This window comes from Amblyraja radiata, chromosome 4 (genome assembly GCF_010909765.2).
Source record: "Amblyraja radiata isolate CabotCenter1 chromosome 4, sAmbRad1.1.pri, whole genome shotgun sequence".
NCBI classification, from domain to species: domain Eukaryota; kingdom Metazoa; phylum Chordata; class Chondrichthyes; order Rajiformes; family Rajidae; genus Amblyraja; species Amblyraja radiata.
Genome location: NC_045959.1, coordinates 90,647,327 through 90,673,088, shown reverse-complemented (window position 1 = coordinate 90,673,088; position 25,762 = coordinate 90,647,327). Strand labels below are relative to the sequence as shown.

Sequence of the window (25,762 nt, the reverse complement as noted above, 5' to 3'; positions counted from 1 at the left end):
TGCAGTATAATGTGGATAAATGTGAGGTTATCCACTTTGGTGGCAAAAACAGGAAAGTAGACTATTATCTGAATTGTGGCCGATTAGGAAAAGGGGAGATGCAACGAGATGCAACGAAAAATGCTCACGGCAGACCAAACGTGTTAAACAGAAATTGGTCAGATATTGAGCTTTACACAGTGAGAAATCATGTGAAATAATCACTGAATTTAATTTTAAATGAATGTACCTGCATGTTATACTGTTTAGTTTGGAGATACCACCAGATAGTCTGGTTGATACAACCAGATCAGTTTGGAGATACAACCAGATTAGTTTGGAGATACAACCAGATTAGTTTGGAGATACAACCAGATTAGTTTGGAGATACAACCAGATAGTCCACTGAGTTCGCACTGACCAGCGATTTTTGTTACAGATTTGACAAATTTATTTGGCGGCCAATCAAACGCTGTCTCTAAGGGGGTTGCATCCAATCACCAACCAGCTTGCCTTAAAATTCCCGAAACTACACGAAATATAAACATACATACATTTTTACTTTTCTAGAGTAGGGGCCCCGCCATCAGTTTTCTAATTGGGCCCCGCAATTCCTAGCACCGGCCCTGATGTTGAGAGAAGTTATAAATAATTTTCTTCTGTTGAGCTGCTGGCAAAATGTCGCCACAGGCAGGCGCAGGCTCAGAAAAAAGTAAAAGCTAATTTGGATTAGGATTACAGTGACTTTTGGGGTTTTATGACATTTTGGGTGGTACCTGTTGACGGTTGGCTTTTTGGAGTCTCCTCACTTTTTGCCTGAAGCTGCTTAACAATTAGTGGGAATAGACTCACTTCATAAGCACTGGTACAGCATCTTGTCCAATTAACTGATACTTGGCACAGCCCAGTGGCATGCAGCAGGGAAAGACTCGCTGCTGGCTTGTGAGTTTATGACCATTGATTTTAACGAATGGAAAATAAGCTGATGTATTCCCAGTCCGTATCATAAGATCTGGTGAAAAATTCCAGTCTGAAATTCACCGAGAAAAAGAACAAATGTAATTTATTTCATCCTCGTTGTATATAACACAAACACCACTGGTCAACATCAAGATGAAAATAACATCCGATGTGTCCCTGTGGGCTGTGTCCTGCCTGAAAATTGTTACCAAAGTCTTGACTGTTTCGTCAGTGTGGAAGTCTGCAATGCCAGAAATACCCTCTTTTGGTTTAGTTTAGTTTAGTTTAGTTTAGAGATACAGCCCACCAAGTCTGTGCAGACAGGCGATCCCCTTACACTAGCACTATCCCACACACTACGGACAATTTACAATTTTTACCAAAGCCAATTAACATACAAACCTGTACATCTTTGGAGCATGGGAGGAAACTGGAACACCCGGAGAAAACCTACGCAGTCACGGGAAGAACATATAAACACTATACAGACAGCACCCATAGCCAGGATCGAACCCGGATCACTGGCGTTGTAAGGTAGCAACTCTACCTCTGCGCTAACATGCCACCCTGTTCGGTGATTAAAAATAAGACTCCAGCTGCTATGTGAGATTGATCTGAAAGATCCCATGGTCTGTTTTTGAAGAAATAGTGGAGTTATCTCCAGTATCCTATCAAACATTTCTTTCCCAACTAACATAATTAAATACGATAATCTGGTAATGATCACTTAGTCACCAAGCTTCCTGTGCTGCAGTGACAATTCTCCATTCCTTAGAAACACTTTGTTCTGAGTTTGTTAAAGCAATAAAAAATTGTTTACAAAAAATGTAATGTTTAAGGAGGAACTGCAAATGCTGGGAAATCGAAGGTAGAGTTTCTCCAGCATTTTTGTCTACCTTAAAAAATGTAATTGTTTGTTGAAACATGAATATTAAATCCTCTATTTTAATATATACTTCCTTAAAAATCGGAATTCAATGATAAATGGAGCACTAGATGATGCTCAGCAGGAGATGAAATTGAAATTCACTGAATGAGATTTTATGTTTCATCCTGGTTAGTATTGGAGGGGAAAAAAGGTGACAGGTGTAAAATAGGCTGTCAATTTGCCATTGTCCACTTTGCAAGAGTTCCCCAGAACAAAACTTGGCGCACTTAGAGCAGAGGAGAAGGGTGAGTAACGTGGTGAAAAATCCTAGCGTTATAGGGTACCGTTTTTGCGCAAATTTAAAAACAATGCAGACTTGAAGTGGTCAAGATGAGAGTTTTAGTAATAGTATAGATAGATGGATAGATTTATCTAGGGTAACCAATTTATTCTCCAAGTAAGATGGATACATTTCCAATACTGCCCTGCATCCATTGTTAATTTACCATTTCTTCTGGGAAAACAATTTCTTTGTGGTGTGTGGGGGTAGGGGGGAGGGGCTCGAGTGGGAGAGGAAGGGGGGATGGGGTGGTGTGGGAGGGGAGAGGGGGTGGTGTGGGAGGGGGGGCATGGGTGGGGTGGTGGGGCGGGGATGGTGTGGGGGGTGAGCGTGTGGTGTGGGGGGAGGGGTGTTGTGGGGGGGGGGGAGGTGGTGGTGTGGGGGGGGGGGAGGTGGTGGTGTGGGAAGGTGGGGAGGGGTTGGTGGGGGTGAGAGGGGCAATTTCTGTTTCTTTGCTACAATCTGTTGGAGACTTAGGGTGGCACAGGCCTTTTCGTCGGGTAATTACATAAATATGTAAGTAAAGATAGATTTTATAAAAATACTTTCTTCTACAACCGCTATAATGTAATGCCAAATTTCTCACCCACTCTTTATTGGTATAATTTGCAAAAATCGGGGGGACTTTTGATTATATACAAGAGATTCAGAATGAAAATGTAATACATTGAATATTTTTAGGTGAAATCAACTGCACTATTTACTCAAATGTTCAATTTTTAATTTCTCAGAAGGGTTCTGCTTTTATTTAGCAGTTCAAATGTTATGCAGCAGTTGTTTGCTGTAATAAGTGCTGGTGAATCAAACAGGGCTTATGTATATTTAGGAGAATTAGGGTAACATTATCAAGGTAACTTTGAAGCTTCAGAATACTCAATAACTTTATAAATGAGGAACTGCGGGCATTTCTTCAAGTTCACTGTTCAGTATTTACCCCCATTATAGGCTGCCGTAGCAGATTTAGTTGGAAACATTCCTACCAACACAACAGTTTATTAATTCTTACTGATTTTTATTTTATTAGCCTGATTTCGATTTCAGACCTGATTATGGAAAACCAAGCCAGCCAGGTCCAATGGGACCTCCAGGTTTTCCTGGGTCACCAGGTCCTTCAGGATTTCCAGGGATTCCTGGATCAACTGGGATGGATGGAAGAGATGGAGTTGATGTAAGCATTTACAACTTATTTATTCCAAATAGCCAGACCAACATCATAAAGGGTAGAAGCAGAGAAACATCGTAAGCTTTTTGTACATCTTCTGCAGCTATTAAAATATTTATTTTTGCAAACATGCTTTAATTTTATTAATGTCAAGATTGGTTTACTCTCACACCAAGACAGTGAGATACTGAACTATCTGACCTTTAAAGTCATAGAGTGATACGTTGTGGAAACAGGCCCTTCAGCCCACATTGGCCAACATGTCCCAGCTACAGTAGTTCCACCTGCTTGCATTTGGTCCATATCCCTCGAAACCTGTCCTATCCATGTAAATGATATATGATTCTTTAATGATATCTGATTCTCAATCTGATTCTTTAGTACTGATATGAAGGCCTGATCACAACTCTGAAATGGATTTCATGGATGAATTCTGAAATCGTGGGTGAACTCTGAAATGGATCAAACAAACATTTGATTTTATGCATAACATTTAGAATGCAATTTACAGTTCCTGATTAGTGCACTGGCCAAGGCAATTCCATTTTGTGTACCTATGAACAACAGGCTGAGCTGTTGAACTCCATGGATCATGAGCTTATTTCTATTCCATCACAACATTTATTCCCTTCATGCTTTTAAAACTTTTAAATAACAATAATCTATCAATCAGAATCTGAAAATCCTGATTGACCCAGTATTCCCAAGAGCAGTAAATTCAAAAAATAAATTACCATTTGCACAATACAATGCCACCTGACTAGATTACTTAATGGTCTGGCTCTAATTTTAAGATAATGACATTATTTTATGGAAGGATTGTAGTTTTTGAGTTTTATCTACAGTTAATTAGATTGTGCCTAATGTTACAGCAAATCCTCTTTGCTGTTGTATTTGGACAGATAGATGGGTTTGGAGGGCTCTGAGCCAAATGCAGGTAAATGAGACCATCCCAGTATGCCAATTTGGTCAACATGCACAAGTTGGGCCATAGGGTCTGTATCTATGCTGTATGCTCCATGACTCTATCCCCGTTTCCTTTGGCCTGGGTGTAAAGTTAAGTCTTAACGTAATTATATATAGAGGAATTACTATTTGCTTATTGTAAATTACCAATTTTCTTTTCACAGGGAGCGGTGGGTCCTCCTGGTCATTCAGGTCTTCCAGTAAGTACTGATGGTTTTCAAGAGTTATTTGGCTCGTAGCAACTTTTGAAAGTTTTATATAAAGAATCAGGATATATTTTATGAAAGTCAGATGAATTCTGCAACATTCTGCAGGAAATGCCATGAAATGTATTATTAACCAGTCTGCTGTAAATTTCTCCCCTAAAACTTAAAAACAATTCCAGTAAACCTTCAGTATAATAGTACTTTTTTCCTGTGAATGTCACTTGTCCAGTTCAAAGCCTTTGAAAGTACATTGAATAGAATTCCATGTTATTCATTTGTGAATTTGGGTCCATTAACCTTATGGTTTTTCTTTCAGTGGAAAATGTCAATTGGTAGATGTAAAATACCTAGGTCCATCTAAATTCCTGTCTGCCATCCTGGCGGTCAGACAGTACAGCAATAATAGAATTGCTGACCAGTGTGATGAGTAAATTACCATGAATTATGTCCAGGAAGTGCAGGAAGTCACATAGCACCTGCAAATAATGTTAACATTTCAGATGAACACATTTGCATCAGAATCCAAAAACATTTTCACTATTTTCTGTTTATATTGCAGCTGTTTATTCTCCTTTTGTAATCTCTTTCAATTAGTCCACCACAGATCTAAATGTGTGGAAAGTAAAACTCTGATTGGTTGTGAAATTTGTGTATATGATCACCTATTCACCCCAAGCAAGGATCACGTAACAAATGCCATTGTTTAAGTGTGAACAATTCAAGAGTGAAACATTGAACAGTGCATTTTGTAGATAGCACATACTGCAATGTCTATACCAATGACGAAGAACATCAATAGGCTGCTTTATCCTGGATAGTGTCCAGTTCTTGAAAGTTGCTAGCACTGCACTCATCTAGGGAAGTAAAGAGCATTTCATCATATTTTTGAAATTGGGCCTTTTATCAAAGGCATTGTTCATATCAAGTGCAAATTACTATCTATCTATATACTATTAAAACTCTCGTGCCATCCGACCGGCTGCCGTCCGGCTGCCTGTCTGCCTTTTGACTCGTTGACTTTCTGCCTTTTGATTTGTTGACGGCTGCTCCTTCCTATCAGCTTCCAACACACTTCGAAACAGCTTCCAACACACTTCGAAACAAACTTGCAAGACAGGAACACTCTGAACCTTTCACTGCTGCAGCAGGCAGGGGAGGTGCAATTTGATTTTTTTTTTAATCCACTGCTGAGGGAGGCAGGGGAGTGCTGGAATCTTACATTTGGGAACGGCTTCAGTTCCATTGGACGAATATTGGGTTGGGGGATCACACCATTGGGGGACCAGACCCAACGGGTCTGCACTTGGCCTAGTATACTTATAAAAGTCTTGCTTCTATAAGTGTGTGTGTGTGTGTGAGATTGTATTTTCGCCAAAATGGTACACAATAGCGTGAACATTTTTGCAGAACCTCACTCAGCTTTTTCCCGTCGTCGATGTAATGTTTCCTTCAGATTTGATGTTATTTTTCACAAGTTATTGATATTTAAAGTTTAAAAAAAAGCAAAATTCGAGAATAATAACTGCCTTTGAGAGGGAGACTATTCCAGCAGCTTCCAGTAATGATATCACAATGGCATCTCACAGTTGTCCAATCACAATGGGATCTCATTTACACAAGCTGCCATGAAGATTCCGAAAACCGAAAATGACCACAATGTGATCTCTGCTGACAATACACAAGCTATGAGAGTGTTTTTACATTGTTGTAAGGAGATGGACGTAGTGGGGGAGATTTAAAAGTTTTAAAGTAACATTTAAAAGTTGGATTTCTTCAAATCTGCACTGGCAGTTAGGCAATTATGACGTCACAATGCCCTACCAGCTACAACTGAGTCCTTCACAGCAAATGTCATTCAGGGAAAGAATCTGCCAGCCTAACCCAGCACAGCAAAGTTTAATGATCAGATTTGATAACAAAGGGGAAGAATCTGCCAGCCTAACTCAGCACAGCAAAGTTTAATGATTAGATTTGGATAACAAAGGGGAAGAATCTGCCAGCCTAACTCAGCACAGCAAAGTTTAATGATTAGATTTGGATAACAAAAGATGGCCTTGTCAGTGGCACCTACATCATATTAAATTTAGTCCAATTGTATTTTTTTAAAGTTGAAAATGAAGGGGGAGGGGGGGATTATTGCATTGGGGAATGGGTTGCGTTGGGAGAATGGGTACATCACAATGGAATCTCATTTAGCAGCAAATCTGGGCGGGGGTTAGTGTGTGTTGGGGGGGGGGTGTGGGTTAGTTTGGGGAAGGGGGGTTAGTGTGTGTGTGTGTGTAGGGGGTTAGTGTGTGTAGGGGGTTAGTGTGTGTGGGGGGGGTTAGTGTGTGTGAGGGGGGGTTAGTGTGTTGGAGGGGTTAGTGTGTGGGCAGGAGGGTTAGTGTTTGTGGGGAAGGGGGGGGGTCATGTCACAATGGGAACCCGTCAGCCGCGCCTGTGCCATTTTAGTGTCCCAGCTACAGCTGGTAATAAAGGCCCATTGCAGCTGTCTGCTCCCTTTTGGTCATCCCGCGATCCTATGTCCCTCTCCATGCCTGGCCCTCTCCAGCCCTTGTTTGTCTTCCACAGTCGACCACGAGGGCGTGGAAGGTAAGTCGCCCTGCTTCTTCTCACAGGGCCTTTTATCCAGAATCTGCCGCTGCCACAGTCTGAGAAGATTACAGAAAGCCGGTTTGTCAAGGAGGACTCTCTCTAACTTCTACAGGCATGCTGACCAGTTGCATCGTGGCTTGGTTCAGCAACCTGAGCGCCCTGGAGAGGAAAAGACTACAAAAAGTAGTAAATACTGCCCAGTCCATCATTGGCTCTGACCTCCCTTATATCGAGGGGATCTATTGCAGTCGCTGCCACAAAAAGACTGGCAGTATCATCAAGGACCCACACCATCCTGGCCACACACACATCTCCCTGCTACCTTCAGGTAGAAGGTACAGGAGCCTGACGACTGCAACAACCAGGTTCAGGAATAGCTACTTCCCCACAGCCATCAGGCTATTAAACCTGGCTCGGACAAAAGTCTGAACATTAATAGTAAGATTAAACGAGAACTTACCAGTTTGAAGTTTGATCTTTATTTTATGAGGAGTTACGATGAGGGATTACGTGAAGACCCCGTCCAGCACGCATGCGCGACATTCTTCAAAGCAGCGGTGTGAAGTCACAGACAACAGTAGATGAAATAAACATAGTAAGATAAGAAGAACTAGAATACCAGTTGACCTTTATGATAGAGGGCGGGAGCCCTCATCGTAACGCCTCATAAAATAAGGATCAAACTTCAAACTGGTAAGTTCTCGTTTAATCTTACTATTTTACTTCGGAGTCACGTGAGTGACTACGTGAAGATTTTAAAGATCTGTGATTTCATGCCTTGGAACGAGTCCATGCTTCACTTACTGCCTTAGTTGACCAGGGGAGGAAGTATGTTATCATATTCAGACATGAATAATGACAATAGTAACCTCCCTTACCCGGGAGAAACTATGAATAGAACTTAACATAGAGTTCGTAAATACCCCCCCATCTGGCAATGGGTTAGTATTAAATGTGTGGAAAATTGCTAGATTGACCATCCTGCAACCGCTAGGATGTGGTCCCGCTAACTTCCATAACCCTGCTGCTGAGGTTGTTACAGCCTTGGTGGAGTGATTTGAAATGTCAGCATTTACTCCTGTATAAGCCAGACCCATAACCACCTTAAGATGGTCTGAAGTGATACCTTCTTTTGAGGGTAGATGTAACTAACAATATTGCTAGTTCAGAGTCTCTAGGCTCTAGTGATCTAACATTCTGGTGTAGATGTGTGACCATACACAATCGAAGGTTCATGGGATATGTGAACATCTAGTTTGAGATCTGGTGCCCCTGGTCTATACTGCTTGACTAAGTCATAACATAAGTGTTATTTAGTCTGCAGATATAATCATCCTATCCAGTCAACGTTTATGTAATGACTAGACCCGTAGTGCTGCATGCAGGGCTATGAGCATAACCACTTATAAGTGAGTTAGTCCAAGGACAGGGATGTAGCTGGAGCCCTTCAGCGAAGCGACGTAGCACAATGTTAACACCCCATATCTCTGCTTCCCTAGGCCTGGGTGTTTTCGAGTTGCAGATTTTCTTCCTAATCTAGAGCTCAGAGGGTGACCCCCCAGAGTGGATTCTACTCCTTTCAGCCAGTATGATGAAGCACTTAGGTATGGTGGATGGCACTTAAGACATCATGATTTGTCAAGCCCTCATATGAGCCTGAACTACAAGACGTCAGTCATCCGTGATGAATATGTAATATAATCGTAAAACTAATACCTCCCATCTCCTTATGAGGAAATATTGATATTTTTTGGTGCTATCCCTGCGATCTGCAGCGAGCACGTTCATGGTTGGTTTAACAACCCCAGATGCAGGAACTGTCTTCTCAGTCTCTGTAATACAAAGAATTGATTATATCATGCTTAGGACGGTTTCACGCGTCACGGCTAGACCAATACTTGTGTCTAGAATAACCATATATGGTTCTATCATTCCCCACATCAGTGGGAACCATGGCTGGCTAAGCCCGGCAGGCACTATAAAAATGCCTGAGGCGGGAACTTGCTGAGTTTTGCAAACCCGTCTGTTGAGGCAGAAATGGAGGAAAACATAAAAGAACATTCCTCCTTAGTGTAGCTAGAATGTAACGAACGCTACCGATATGCCACATATTTTCCACTGGTGATTGAGCCTGGATGCAAGTTTCTTGGTCTTTAATGTTCACAATGTATTTTAATAATTTGTGATCCAACACCCATATTGATTTTAGATTTTAGATTAGATTAGATTTGTTTATTGTCATTCAGACCATAATGAGTTTTGGGTAAACTATCACCGGATATTTTGACTTGTTTGCACCAATGTAAACAGACATTTGCCACCACCGAAGTGTATCAACTTGGACTAGAGCATGCAGATAGGCATATTTGCATAAACCTTTAATCCCCAGAATGCACCCAGTGACTATAGGTAGTTGATACCATGTAACTGAGGAATTGGTAACTCTACCATCCACATTTGTAACTAGATGGCATGAGCAAATTCTCATCCTGAACAATAGCATCAGTTTGTAATTTAATTAAAGATTTACTGATTTAGTGGAATAGCATAGAGCTGGTAACAATGACCACATGGTACTTGAGTGCTTACTTCTTTTGCTTGCTGTTTAGTTCTGATTGTGCAAAGGCCTAAATAGCACAGCTGTAAGCCAATTATACTTGATGAACAGAATGTTGCTGGATCAGTATTGTTACGGGCTTCAATTAATTCCAATCCGTTACCTCAGGGTGGAGTCCCAGACGATTAAATAGAGTTAAAGGTAATCCCAATCATCAATAAGTTCAGTTGGTATCAACTTAAATTTATCTGGACGGATGAGAACCCAATTTCTCAAATGGGTTTTGTGGTTGATACAGCTAATTTAGCAAAATACAGCGTTTAATCTCATCCAGATAGTTCTTAACAATATTTTTAAAACTCTGAGCAGCCTAAGCACTCATTTTGTAAATAACCTGGGAACTGAAGTTAGCCTATTTTGCAATGTTTTAACTGTATCATTGCCCCATCCAGTTAAATTTCAGATATTTCTGGTGCCCTGTGAATGAAGCTGACCCCATGGGAATTAATAGTCACGAAGTTTCAATGTCTATACTGCACATGCGAGTTGGGCTTGTTGATAATAAACAGGCCTCATTTGTCATAATAGCGAGTCTGCCTAAAGAGGCAACTCCAGCCATATTCCTAGACTGTCTCGCTTGTACTGTGCAGTATAAACTATCTCTTCCAACCTTCTTGTAAATGGTCCACAACCCCACGTTTCCGAAAGAACCAGACCCATCTACCATCATGGCTACCGGTGGCTTTATGGTAAGTCCAAAAGGCCCCCGATGTGGGTTCGATTTCCATCCTTGATTGGGTCGTAGGGCTGTTGGTGTATGTGGACCCATGTCTTTCCAGGTGCATTGTAACTCCCAGCCGGCACCTGTTCCTCGGATATGCTTCAAATTCAGAGTCAGTTGCCAACTGACTCCTCACACTCACCTTCGCAGAAGGGAGTTTTGTAGGCAGCCCTGAAAAAGGTGCTGCCACGGGCTCTCGAGGAGACCTGCGCTGACATGGTCCTCCCTGGCCAATTAGGATGGGTAAAACGTCCGAGGACGAACCCATATCGGAGGGGCCCTCCTGGCCTGACTTCAGTCTAGGCCTTTCAGTCTCCTGTTTTAGCTCTTACCCTCCTCGAGCAGCCGGAGTCTGAATTCGCCGCCGGCTACCCGCTCTTCTGCGGTCCTAGCCGTGTCTTCCACACGGTCCCCGTAGCTGGGGTGTCCCCCAAGCACGGTTCTACCCGCGGTTTTCCACACGGTCCCCGTGGCTGTTTCCCCCATGCACGGATCTACCCGCTGCTTTTGCACGGTTCCCGTAGCTGAGGTTTTCCCCAAGCACGGTTCTACCCGTGTTCCTCGCAAGGTCCCTGTAGCTTGGTTATCCGCAGTCTTCCCATGGCCCCCGAGGCTGGGTTATCCGCAGTCTTCCCGCGGTCCCTGAAACTGGGTTATTCGCGGTTTTCCCACGGTCCACGAGGCTGGGTTATCCCCAGTCTTCCCACGGTCTTTGAAGCTGGGTTATTTGTGGACTTCCCACAGTCCCTGAAGCTGGGTTACCCGTGGTTTTCCCGTGGTCTCTGGTCGGATTATCCGTGGTTTCCCATGGTCTCTGAAGTCGGGTTACCTGTAGTTTTCCTGTGGCCTCCAAAGTCGGGTCACCCGCGGTCTCCGAAGTCGGGTCACCCGCGGTCTTCCCCCGGTCCCGGAAGGCAGGTTACCTGCAGGCTTCTGAGGTTCCGTGCTCCCCGCAGCCAGGCTTCTTCCTGCGGTCGGCATTCCCCACGGCCCTTGTAGTTGGGACCTAAAATGCTGGCGAAATTCAGCGGGTGCAGCAGCATCTATGGAACCTTGTAGCAGGGATCCTTGCGGTGTCGGGAGCCGGGATTTCCCCTTTGAATGCTCCCTCGGTTTGGGGCTTCCCCGAGCCGGCGTGGCTTAGTAAACGGGGTTTCCCCGCGATTCTGTGGTCGGCTTCGGATTCCCCCCCCCCACCCCCCCCCTCCTCGGCGGTCCCTGCAGAAGGGAGCCGGGTGGCGCTGGGGTTCCGACCTCGGACCTCCAGCAGGAGCTCTGAACGCTTCCTGCAGTAAAAAAGAGACCTGAAAAAGTTAAAAAACTTACCTTCAGGTCCGAGCTGTTGGAAGCAGCGCTCCAACAGCCTGTCGTTTGCGCAATGCGAGAGACGATAATACGCGGATGCGTGCTGGATGGGGTCTTCACGTAGTCACTCACGTGACTCCGAAGTAAAATAGCCCATTATCTGTTATTTGCATTTTATCAGTTTATTTATTCATGTGTGTATATATTTATATAATGGTATATGGACACACTGATGTGTTTTGTAGTCAATGCCTACTGTGTTCTGTTGTGCTGAAGTAAAGCAAGACTTTCATTGTCCTATTAGGGACACATGACAATAAACTCTCTTGAATCTTGAAAATCTTGCTCCACCTCCTCTCCGAATCCCGATCCATGGGGCGAGCAGGGGCCGGGCTCGATTGCCTTCCCTTTCTGAGTATTGTGGCTAACAAATATATAAAACAAAGTCTGAAGAGTGGTCTCGACCCAAAACATCACCTATTCCTTTTCTCCAGAGATGCTGTCTGATCCGCTGAGTTTCTCCAGAGATGTTGTCTGACCTGCTGAGTTACTTTGTATCAATCTTTGGTTTAAACCAGCATCTGCAATTCCTTCCTATAAACAAAGGATTAATTCGAGATCAGTTCTTTAGAATGATGCTTCTTTTTACATCTCAAATTGCTATGTTCTCCTTGAAAAACTAATCCCGCCATTGACCTTGATTTTGTCAGAATACAAATCTGTGTTACCAGTGAAATACATAGCCTGTGAATATTCTCATTGAAATCTATTTAATTGTAACAGCTTACTTAAGAAATATTCTCATTTGTTTCATTCAGGGCCAGAAAGGAGAAAGAGGTGATACTGGTTTCATTGGACGACCCGGAAAACCGGGCATTCCAGGCATTAATGTAAGTACAGCAAGCAATTCCCAGATACCTCTGTAGTACGAGACTTAACAAACGAGTCTCTGAGCTTTGTTCATTTAGCTATGTGGATTCATATCACCACTACAATTACTGCATGTCCTTTTGAAGTCTGTCAGAGGTTCATTATTTTCCTTTGTAATGTCCACCTTGAGTCATTTTTTAGTCTGCATTCTTCATCACATTACCCATGACCCCAAATAGAACTTGTACCTTTCTGTGTGCATGGTTTCAAAATATTTAGTTGAGGGATATTGGCTTCACGGGCTTAGCCAGCATTTAATTGCCCATCCCAAATTGCCCTTGAGAAGGTGGTGGTGAGCTGCCTTCTTGTAGTGCTACAGCCCTTGTAGTATGAGTATGCCCATCATTTTGTTTAGGAGGGAGTCCCAGCATGAGGCCTTCCACACGTGGAATATCCTTCCACATGAGGATGTTACATGGTTTGGAGGGGTGGTTCCAGGTGGTGGTGATGCATTTACTGCCATTGTCCTTCTGGCTGGTAGGGGTAGTGGAGTTCCTGAGGAACTCTTGCAGTGATGTCCTGTAGATGAGACGAATGACCTCCAACAATCAGAGCCATCGTCCTTTGTGCTAGGTATGATTCCAATCAATGCTAGTATTACCCCCTGATTCCCATTGACTCTAGTTTATCTAGGCCTCCATGGTGTTCATCTTGCTCAAATGCTGCCTTACTGTCAAAGGCAGTTTGTAAGATAACACACAAGAGGCATCAGTTCCACTTCATTTCCAGATTTCATCCGTTTTGCCCATTTTGCACTAAGGCTACAATGTCAGTAAATTCCAAATGTTCACTAAATATCTTGAATTCTGGATTGAACAGCGTTGTGCTGAAGCAAAGCAAGAATTTCATTGTCCTATCTGGGACACAAGACAATAAACTCTCATGAATCTTGAATTTTGAATCTTCCGATTTCTGGGTCTACATTTTACATGCAATTTCTTCTAATTGTCAAAACCCCTCTCGTTTTATCGAACCCAACTTTCAAATCCTCTGAAATATTTTGTCATAATTTTCTCAATTCTTTTTACGTTTAATATCAAATCAAACTTTATAACATAATCTTTCTTAGGCTCCATTATCCATTTCCGCTAAACTAAAATGGCAACACAGTACTATTTTAGTGCATACTTTCTTAAGACATTAAACTGATGCCTCTCGTGTTCTCTTAAAACACGAGGCTTTTAACCACAATATTTTTATTGCTTTATGAGGCCTTAGACTTCACCTTAAATTAATAGTGAATAATGAATATTAATGATTTGGAAGTGAATGTAAATTCAGTGTTGCTAAGTTTGCAATTGGTGGTACAGTAGACGGTGGAGAACATTATCTATAATTAATAATGGATCATGATTCAACTGTGCCAATGGGCTGAGGTATGGCAGATGGAGTTTTATTCAGATAAATGGTGTTGCACTTTGACTTAGACAAATCAGAGCAGGACACACAATAAATATTGGTACTCTGAAGGGTGTTGTATGACAGAGGGAGCAAGGGGCGCAGGTACATAATTCCATGAAGGTGATGATACCAGTGGACAGAGTGAAGAAGGTGCTTGGCATGCTTGCCTTCATTGGTGTGTGTTTTGAGTACAAGAGTTGGGACGTCATGTTATACTGTACAAGAGATTGGTAGGGCCATATTTGGAGCACTGTGTACAGTTCTGGTTATCCTGCTATTAGAAGGATATCATTAAATTGGAAAAGGTGCGCAAAGGATTTCCGACAAAGGTTACTGGGTTTGAATTATAAGTAGAGACTGGACAGGCTGGATTTCTTCTCTGTGGAGTATTGAAGGTTGAGGGGTGACCTTACAGAGGCATGTAAATCATGGAGGGCATAGATAAGGTGAACAGCCAGAATATTTTCTCCAGGGTAGAGGAATTCAAAACTAGAAGCTGTAGTATTAAAGTGAGGGGGGAACAATTTAAAAGGGACCCTAGAGGAAACATTTTCACACAGTGTGGTGCATACATGGAATGACCTGCCAGAATAAGATGGGTACAAATATGATATTTAAAGATCTACTTAGATAGGTACTGTATATGGATAGGATAGGTTTGGAGGGATATGGGCCTGACATTGACAATTGGGCCTATCTCAGTAAGGCGACTTGGTCAGCATGGACGGAGTTGGACTGAAGGGCTCTTTTCCATGCTGTAAAACACTGATTTCCAAAATAAAAATACAGCTGACATTGTACAACGGAGGCATCTCAAAATGCACACAAATGCAGATGGCACTCTTTGGTAGAAAATGGGGATATTAATGAATGTATTTGCTTTCCCAAATTATAACTGTTCAACTAAGCCTGACTGAAGAAACTACTTTATATTGTACCATGAATCTCTTATCCTTGTTGAGTTCATCAAACATATGGCAAGCATGTTTCTCAGGGATTTGCATTACAGCAATTCTAAACTGTTTTATGCTTGCTGTTTTCTTTCACCAGGGTCGTCCGGGTCTAATTGGACCAGTGGGGCCAGAAGGCCGTGTGGTAAGTGACAAAAATAATGATTATTTAATTGTGTGGAGGTGTTTTTATTCTTGTTGCTACCTCAAGTTCAAAGATCTAATATGCACTCAGAGGTGCTGTTTAAATATATTCTTGGTTGAGCAGGCTAGGACACTATTCCTTGGAGCATAGGAGGATGAGGGTAATCTTATAGAGGCTTACAAAATAATGAGAGGAATAGATTGGGTAGACACTCAGTGTCTCCTCCCCAGTGTAGGGGAATCAAGAATGTAAGGACATAGGTTTAAGGTGAGGGGGAAAAGATTTAATAGGAACTAACATTTTCACACAAAGGGTGGTGGGTGTGTGGAACGAGGTGCCGGAGAAGGTAGTTGAGGCAGGGACTATCGCAATATTTAGACAGGTACATGGATTGGACAGGTTTAGAGGGATATGGGCCAAATGCAAGCAGGTGGGACTAGTGCAGATAAGACATTGGCCGGTGTGGGCAAGTTTGGCCAAAGTGCCTGTTTCCATGTTAATTCTGACTATGATTCTATGTCCAGTTATATCTGTTTACCATGAGATGTCTTATGCTGGCAGGTTGCAAAATATTAACAGTCAGTGGAGCTGGGGCTACGGTCCAGAACAGGAAGATCAGGAACATGGGCTGCGTTTTGGACCAGAGTTGGTATCATCAGTGCTTGCATGTTTCAACATGTCTAAGCAAATTGGATCTTACATGTTGAAACATGTATGCAAGTTGTGATATTCACAGAGGGATTGACCACTGCATGTCATTGTAGTTATGGGGTTATTGTGAGGGAACCTGGTGGTAACCACATTTTGTTTGTAATCCACTGGAAGTCATGCCCCTATCCCTTGTGAATAACATGAACTTAGTGTGTCATGGTAACTGGATTATACACCATCTCTGAAATTCATGTCCATGTCCATGAATATCATAGAACTGAAGTTCATAAATTCATACATTATAGGAACAGAATTAGGACATTCAGCCCACCCCTCTACTCTGCCATTCAATCATGGCCGATCTATCTGTCCCTCTCAACCTCATTCTTTTGCGTTCTCCCCATAATCCATGACACCCATATTAATCAAGAATCTGTCAATCTCCGCCTTAAAAATATCAATTCACCTGGTCTCCACAGCCGTCTGTGGCAATAAATTCCACAGATTCACCACCCTCTGACTAAATAAATTCTTCCTCATCTCCTTTCTAAAGGTACATCCTTTTATTCTGGGGTTCTAATCTCTTCCACTAGTGGGAATATACTTCCCACATCCACTCTATCCAGACCTTTCACTATTAGGTAGATTTCAATGAGGTCCCCCTCATCTTTCTAAACTCCAGCGAGTACTGGCACAGTACCATCAAACGCTCATCATATGTTAACTCAATCATTCCTGTGATCATTCGTGAAAACGTCCTCTGGACCCTCTCCAGAGCCACCACATTCTTCCTCGGATATGCGGCCCAAAACTATTCACAATACACTAAATGTGGTCTGACGAGTGCCTTATAAAGCTTTAGGAAGTGTATGAGCAACAGAATACAATGCCAACTATACAATCTGACTCGAGATGCATCTACATAATTCAGATACAGAGATTAAAAACTGCAATGTCTGTTTGTTAGGTGACTTATTCGTGCAATGCACCATGAAATGTATTAACAATCATATTCACCAAGAAGGTAGACAAAAATGCTGGAGAAACACACCAAGAAAATCGGTTACATCTTGGATGGCTCTGACAATGGATTTTTTTTTTTTTTCAATCCCATCTCTCAGGAGATACTAAGCCGAGAATGGCAAATACTTTTGAAGGAAGATATGCAGGAAGAAGGAGATTCTTCAATCAGTTGAGCTTGAGTTACTATTCTTGCAAAACTCCACTGGGACTTTATTGACAGATATTGTTATAGAGTCATAGAGTTGTACAGTGTGGAAACAGGTTCTTCGGCCTAACATGCCCACACTAACCAACATGTCCCATCGACACTAGTCCCACCTGCATGCATTTGGCTCATATCCCTCTAAACCTATCCTATCCATGTACCTGCCAAAATGTTTTTTAAATATTGCAATAGTACCTGTCTCAACTAACTTCTCTGACAGCTGATTGCACACACTCACCATCTTTTGTGTCAAATAGTTACCCCTCAGGTTCCTATTAAATCTTTTCCCCCTCTCCTTAAAGGGCCTGTGCCACTTAGGCGATTTTTCAGCGGACTGCCGACGACTGTCAAGTTTGCGGCACTCACCTGTAAAACCGGGAACTGGAACGGCGACTGTCAGAGTGGAACGCACACACACACACAAACACCTCGCAAAGGCGGGGGCCAGGGAAAGCGGGGGAGCGCTGTCTGAAATTCACACGGTGCAAAGCCATGATACAGACACACACCGCGATGAACAGGAAGGTTAAGACGGCTAGCACAGTGTACGGTAAGTCCTTTAAAAGAGGGGGTGGGGGGAAGAAGGGGGGAGAAAGAGTGGAGACACTTTTAATAAGCCAGAGATACACAGCTGTGAAGTTTGGCGGGCATTTAACATGGTTATCCTTGGTTCTGAAAACTCGTGCTTACATTATTTTCCCTCAATGAGCCAATGAAAATGCTCGGTCAGCATAGGCGATTAACTAAAACTACCTACAACTACCTCGACTACGCATTAACTACATGGCGACCCTACATCAACTGCAGGACTACAGGACCAATTTTTTGGTCGCAGAAAATTTTTCAACATGTTGAAAAATCTAGTTCCCAGAATGCGGGAACTCCTTGCGACCATGAAGGAGACTCATCAGAGACCACCAGCGAACACGTGGCGACCATATGGCGATCATGAGTCGAGCACAGAGCCTCCTGCACTCGCCTAATATGTCGCCTAAGTGGAACAGGCCCTTAAGGGTATGTCCTGTAGTTCACGATTTCCCTACTCTGGGCAAAAGCATGTGTATACTCAATATATTCCTTCCATTGATTTTGCGCACCTCTTTAAGATCACTCCTCATCCTCTTGTGCTCCAAGGAATAGAGTCCTAAGTCACAGAATCTTATATGTTATAAAGTTATCAGCATCATTTAGGTACTAACAGATTGGGAAAGCTAAATAGAACGGCATAATGTTTATTTCAAGGAATTGCTACAAAAAACCTCTAGTAAATTCAGAAAATAAATTGCAAAATGGAAACCAGATTTATTAAATATTTTCGAAATAATGAAAAACATAGCTAGCCCTACTAAATATTGGGGTGGTAAAGACAAGGAGGACATCTGGAATGTTTATAGAATCACCTGACAAAATGTTAAAGTTGAGTTGAGTGTCTGAACTTAAATTGCATACTTGATATAATGGGTTATTTCACAGCCACCAAATACAATCTGTTCAGTCCAGGTTGAGTTCAACTTTGGAAGCAGTCAGTGTGTATGGTATCTAAAAGTAAAGATAAAATGCAAGGATATCAACAGGATCCTGTATCCAGTGTCTTATTGCCCTTGTCGAGTAATTGACTAAAGTCAAGGTTAATTTTGAAACCTTATTCTCAAGGCAATAGATTTATTCTGTAGAGTCGCCCAGAAAGAGTGGCGTACATTGTTTCACATGTGCTGTTAGTCTTTCATTCTCACTGATGAAATTGAACATCCAATAAAAGATGCCACCTTCAAAATTGCAAGGGAGGTTGGGATAATATGGACATGGTTTGCAGGGCCTGAAATAAAGAGGTCTTACAGACAAATGTATCAACATATTATTATAAATCGGTACTGACTACCATTCATTTAATCTATCTATATATACAATGCATTCAGAAAGTATTCAGACCCCTTCACTTTTTCCACATTTTGTTACGTTACAGCCTTATTCTAAAATGGATTAAATTCATGTTTTTATCGCCAATCTACACACAATACCTCATAATAAAAAAGCAAAAAGAAGTGTTTAGAAATTTTTCCAAAGTAATTAAAAATAAATAACTGAAATATCACATTCACATAAGTATTCAGACCCTTTGCTATGACACTCAAAATTGAGCTTCAGTGCATCCTGCTTGATTATCCTTGAGCTGTTTCTACAACTTGATTGGAGTTCATAAGTGGTAAATTAAATTGATTGTACATGATTTGGAAAGGCACATGCCTGTCTATATAAGGCCCCGTAGTTGACAGTGCATGTCAGAGAAAAAACCAAGCCATGAAGATGAAGGAATTATCCGTAGACCTCCGAGACAGGATTGTGTCGAGACACAGATCTGGGGAAGGGTATAAAACAATTTCTGCAGCATTGCAGGTCCCGAAGAGCACAATGGCCTCCATCATTCTTAAATAAAAGAACTTTGAAACCACCAGGACTCTACATAAAGCTGGCCGCCCGGCCAAACTGAGCAATTCAATATTAATTTCTTAGTGTTAGTCAATGTCAATTAGTGTGGGCGTACATATGTGCATGTTGGTCATTCACCGTCTCTCAGGTTATGGCATGCTGTTACGTATTGTGCACCAAGATGTGCCGTATTTCCTTGGCCAAGGATTATTCTTAGTTTTGATGTATCATCTAGTTCTTTAAAATCAGGGGTTGCCACACTGAGTTTGTCAAAGTATGCTTTCCTTGTTTTGTCAAATTTTTTGCATTTTAGGAGGAAGTGCACCTCTGTTTCAATCTCATCTGTCAAACAGTGGCCGCATATTCTGTTTTCTCTTGGTTGCCAGAATTTGTCTCTGTGTGTGTGTCTCTCTCTCTCTCTCTCTCTCTCTCTCTCTCTCTCTCTCTCTCTCTCTCTCTCTCTCTCTCTCTCTCTCTCTTAGGTGTATATTGTATTCTTTTCACTTAGTATGGCTGTATGGTAACTCAAATTTCACTGTACCTTAGTCGGTTAAGTGACAATGAACGCAAACTTGAACTTGAAATTTCATATATATGTACACATGTATATATGTCTTATGTTTTATGTGTTGTCTGAGTCTAGGTACCTGTGATGCAGCTGCATGTAAGGTATTTGTTGCATCGGTGCCTCTCTGTACTTTGTGCATGTGACAATAGACTTGACTTGACTTGAGTTGAAATGTACCAAGACACAGACACAACATTTCATTGTCATGGCCCAGAGCTACAACTCCAAGACCTCAGAACAGCAGCCAAATAAATCATTGATAATATCAGCAGGGGAGCTAATGAAAATTCTTCCCTTTCATCTCGCTGCAAGTGTCTAGAAGCTGAGCTAATTAACAGTTACTGCAACATGTTGCCGTCTTTGCTCTTTTACCAGATGCTGAACTATATTTTTTAATAAGGAATCTTCAGGCTGCTATTAAACTCATGCTGCGAGAGACACAAATTATACATTTTCAAGGCTCCCAAGGAAATTCTTGAGTCACGATTTTATGGAGATGGCGTAGCTATTTCAAATATAATGAGACTTTATGACAGATTTCAAAATACATATTTGTCTAGTAATACATTTACCAAATATTAGCTCTTGTAAAGCATTATATTCGATGAAAAAAAAACCTCAAATGATATTACTTTGATATAGAAATAATGCAACGCTAATTTCTGCTCAAATAGCACCTATATGTGGTTGGCCATCCGCAAGCCTTTTTTAATTTTAATTTTTAATATATTTATTTTATTAGAAGCAATTGTACAAGGAGAAAGTAATCGATTTAACAATTATACAATTTTCGTACAGCTTCAGTTTTAACATTTTATAAACTGATAAATGAATCGTAAAAAAGTGAAAAGGAAAGAATGACAAGGAAGAAGAAAGATACGAAAAAGAAAGAAGCAAAAACCCCTGAACTAACAAAGTGAAAAAAAAAGCGGAGATATATCCCACGACCCTTCCCTACGCCCGCTCCCATCGACCCTAGCATCGGTTTAATTTGTGTTCAACCATTCTGTTGTTGAAGAAATTCAATGAAAGAAGACCATATTTTGGAAAATTGGTCTGATTTGTCAGACAAAACAAGCCTTATTTTTTCTAAATGTAGTGTCTCGGTCATTTTTGTGATCCACATCTTCACTGTGGGAACTGTTATCTTCTTCCAGAGTTAAGTATAAGTTTTTTCGCAGTTATTAAACCATAGTCAAGGAAACGTCTTTGGAATATCGTTAACTTAAGGCAGCCCTCTGACATTCCTAATATTATTAATTTTGAATCTGACTCCAATTGAATTTTGAATGTTTTAGAAATGGTTTTGAATATTCCCATCCAGAAATTTTGTATTTTTATACAGGATACAAAAGAATGGGTTAAGATAGCTTCTTGGAGGTGAAATTTATCACAGAGAGGGGAAACAGTTGGGAAGATCTTATTCAATTTGGTCTTTGAGTAGTATAACCTATGCAATACTTTGAATTGTATCAGGCAATGCCTGACATTTAACGAACAGTAATGAATGTATAGTAGACTTTCCTCCCATATATCTTTTGAAATAAGTAAACCCAGTTCATCCTCCCATGCTCGCCTATGAATCTCAGAAGGTGGGGTATCAATATTTAAGAGAGTGTTATAAATGTAAGATACTTGCATTTAACACTTGCAAGTATTTTACATCCTTTTAGCATCAAAGACGGTAGGGATTCTCTTTTTTAGAGTCTGACTATAAATTATGAGAAAATTACAACTTTCAGTAGACAGAAAGTTGTGAGTTGGAGGTTTGCTTAAATGTATAGGATGAAACTACAGATGCTGGTTTATACAGCAAATAGACACAAAATGCTGGAGTAACTCAGCGTGTCAGGCAGCATCTCTGGAGAATAGGAATAGATTACGTTTCAGGTTGGAACCTTCTTCTGACTCGGGTCTGAAGAAGGTTTCTGATCCGAAACGTCACGTAATCCTTTTCTCTAGATATGCTGCCTGACCCGCTGAGTTAGTCCAGCATTTTGTGTCTCTCGTGCTTTAAAGTAACTACCTGGAATATTAATGCAAAATATTTGTTTCAGTAACAGTTAACAAGAGATGTTTTCACTCTTTCCTCAGTAGGGTCTAATCTGAAGATATTGAGTCATTCCTGGGTAGATTCACAGGTTTCATTTGTAGTCCAAACTATCGCTGTTGGTAATTCTTCTGATTGAGCCAGGCAGTAAGGTTCAGGATGCTATTTTGAATGTTGGGGGATTTGAATAATCAGTGAACATGACCTGACCCACATCTGCTGTCCCTGGATATGAACTTTCTAATCAAGAGCTATTGAATAAAGAGCTAGAATAAGCAACAGGTCTGTTTCATCCTCTGTGGGTGAGGAGAATCAAGATTAGTTGAGACCAGCCCATATCATCCAATTAACAAGTAAGACTGGACCCTGTCTGATACCAGGTAGTTTGTCTCCTGTTCAGCCATTAATTATTAACAACAATTTTTTTTTCAATTTTAAGAACTAGGTTGTACAATTCACAAGATGCCAATAAATAATGTCACACATTAATTAGTTTCATATTTTTGAATCTTGAAGCACCTTTTACTTCTCCATATTGTACTGCCATTATGATAGAGACAAAGGTTGTTATCAATTAGATAGGTTGATTTACAATAGTTTGAACAGTTTGAGCTGCAAATTTAGTTTTAATGAAGCACATTGTTGAATTTATTGGTGTTTAGAATAAAACAATCATTAGATATCAACTTTGGATTTGCATGGCAATGTATTGCTATCCAGCCAACATTAAAATTCCACAATATTTATCTCACCTTAAGTTCTCCATTACATACCCCACACATTTCTAAGCTTCCGCCATAGAAACTATCTAACATTCCAATGCAAAGCTGTTACTGCAGGATATTTTTATTTAATGTCGCTCACAATTGTACCTAATTGTTAATTGTAGATCATATTTTACTGAACAATATTGAGTTTAATTTTCATTATTCATACAAAAAGTAATTGTCCACCTTGTTACGTAACTTATTGCTCTTTAAATGCTTTCACTGCTATCAATTAAAATTTTCCGCAAAATAAGATTGTTTGAATATGTGAAATGGTACGGGGCAAGTTTGTTGAAGGCAATTTTCATTTGTCTGGTATCTCACTTTTTAGTCTGTACATCGGGTGAGAAGCTTGGTAGTGCTTTAAAAAATGTGGCTTTTCAACCCAGTCTCAATTTACAAGGTGAATGTTTCCATCTAAAACAGGTAGGAGCCTTATTAAAATATTTAAGCAGGGAGCCAAAGATACAGTTGAGACTAAAAAGTTAATTTCTCTTTCTCTGAACCTGCTCCAGAATAAAGGAAGTGGCGGATTTTCCAATGAGTTCTTCTGTCTAGACAAAATTAATTGTGGTCTCTCCTACAGTTGTCCCTAACATCTTTTCTAAAAACATTTTGGCTTGATACATTCACAGATCATGATTTCTCAACCAAACCAGTTCAAGCGATAATCAAAATATTCTCCACTTTTTTATTAATGTGCCATGTAACTTGGACTGGGATGATATATTTATGCACTAAACATATGTCAACCTAGAAAACTATCTCTTACAGTTTTTGCAACAGATTTTTCAAAAAAGTAAATAAGTCTCAGTATTTTTTTCTAATTTCTGAATACCACAATAAAGTTGCAAGCTCAAAACAGACACAAACGGCAGTAAGGCCTAGAAAGATTTGATGTGGAGAGGATGTTTCCAATAGTGGAAGAGTCTAGGGCCAGAGGGCACAGATTCAGAATAAAATAATGTACCTTTAGAATGGAGGAATTTTATCAGAGGTTGACAGAGGTTGGCAAATCTGTGGAAATCATTGCCAGAGATGGCTGTGGAGGCCAAGTCATTGGGTACTTTTAAAGTGGAGATTGACAGGTTCTTGATAAGTAAGGATGTTGAAGTTCACAGGGAGAAGGCGGCAGAATTGGATTGTGGGAAAGATAGATCAGCCATGCTCAAATGGTGGAGCAGTCTTAATGGGCCGAATGGCTCAATTCTGCTCATAGTTTTTGTACGCATTAGGAAGTCCAGAGCTGTGCTCTTCTTGAAACATTTGGTGATTTTACACCCAAATCGATGCATATCGACCTTCTGCCCTTCCATCACCTCCAGGTTTAAAGGAAATTAAACTGAAAAAACCCCCCATAGATGCTGGAAATCTGAAATCAAAATAGAAGAGCTTGTAAATCTTAGCAGTTAGGTAGCAGTGTGGAAAAAGAAACAATCATTTTCTAATCCGTCTTGCACTTTCTATTTCTATCCGAAATCATAAGAACCTTGCTGCGATGAGGCCTATCTACAAAGTATCTTTATCCCATTTAATGACCTTCAACAAACTTACTTCAAGCAGACATCTCAGTATACTCCAGCATATCTATTCAATTTATGCTTTTACTTTCTTACCTTCCTTAGAATTGCACTTATGCTTCATCTTGTCTTTACCATTGCAGATCCAACACCAGACCTTGTTCTCCTTCATTGATGTTACTCTGACGCAGCTCCTTCACATTCTTCCCTCAAATGTCACTCTCCAGCTTTCTTCACTTCCCATCTTTCCTTTCATTATCACTTGAACTTCCTTTTCTTCCTTCGCACAATAATGCATTCCTTTTTTCTTCCCTCTTTCTTAAGGTAAACCATACTTTACAGTCTCTTGCATCACCAGTGCCATTTTCTCTTCTCTACCTCCTGAAGTTGCAACAAGGATTGTTAACACTGTTGTGTGTTAAAGTATGAAATAAATATCATGCGAACTGGGAGCAAAATGGTGTAGTATTGTTCCATGGGTACCTTATGATGGGCATGAGGCCAAAGATGAATTTTCTCTTCATGACCTGGAAAAAGATAGTATGTCAAGAAAAAACCCAGCACTTGTGCAAAATGATCCAGGTACAAAACTAAAACATTTAAGAATGGTTTATTATTCTACTTTATTTAGATAGCCAATAGACAATAGGTGCAGGAGTAGGCCATTCGGCCCTTCGAGCCAGCACTGCCATTCAATGTGATCATGGCTGATCATCCCCAATCAGTACCCTGATCCTGCCTTCTCCCCATATCCCCTGACTCCGCTATTTTTAAGAGCCCTATCTAGCTCTCTCTTAAAAGCATCCAGAGAACCTGCCTCCACTGCCCTCTGAGGCAGGGAATTCCACAGACACACCACTCTCTGTGAGAAAAAGTCTTTCCTCATCTCCGTTCTAAATGGCTTATTACTTATTCTAAAACTGCGGCCCCTGGTTCTGGTCTCCCCCAACATCGGGAACAAGTTTCCTGCCTCTAGCGTGTCCAAGCCCTTAACAATCTTATATGTTTCAATGAGATATCCTCTCATCCTTCTAAACTCCAGAGTGTACAAGCTCAGCTGCTCCATTCTCTTAGCATATGAGAGTCCCGCCATCCCGGAAATTAACCTTGTAAACCTACACTGCACTCCCTCAATAGCAAGAACGTCCTTCCTCTAAATAGGGGACCAAAACTGCACACAATACTCCAGGTGTTGTCTCACTAGGGCTCTGTATAACTGCAGAAGGACCTCCTTGCTCCTATATTCGTTTCCTCTTGTTATGAAGGACAACATGCCATTCGCTTTCTTCACTGCCTGATGTACCTCCATGCTTACTTTCATAGACTGATGTACAAGGACCCCCAAATCCTGTTGTACTTCCCCTTTTCATAGAAACATTGAAAATAGGTGCAGGAGGAGGCCATTC

General features: G+C 41.1%; 1 protein-coding gene across 2 annotated transcripts in view; it reads left to right on the top strand.

The window, feature by feature from the left end:
- LOC116972370 (collagen alpha-1(IX) chain-like) overlaps positions 1-25,762 on the top strand; it is a 139,837-nt gene that overhangs the window by 39,144 nt on the left and 74,931 nt on the right. For both annotated transcript variants that reach the window (XM_033019950.1, XM_033019951.1), the window contains exons 7-10: positions 3,172-3,315; positions 4,440-4,475; positions 12,538-12,609; positions 15,101-15,145. In XM_033019950.1, the coding sequence (XP_032875841.1) occupies positions 3,172-3,315; positions 4,440-4,475; positions 12,538-12,609; positions 15,101-15,145 (297 nt within the window). The remainder of the gene's footprint in view (positions 1-3,171; positions 3,316-4,439; positions 4,476-12,537; positions 12,610-15,100; positions 15,146-25,762) is intronic.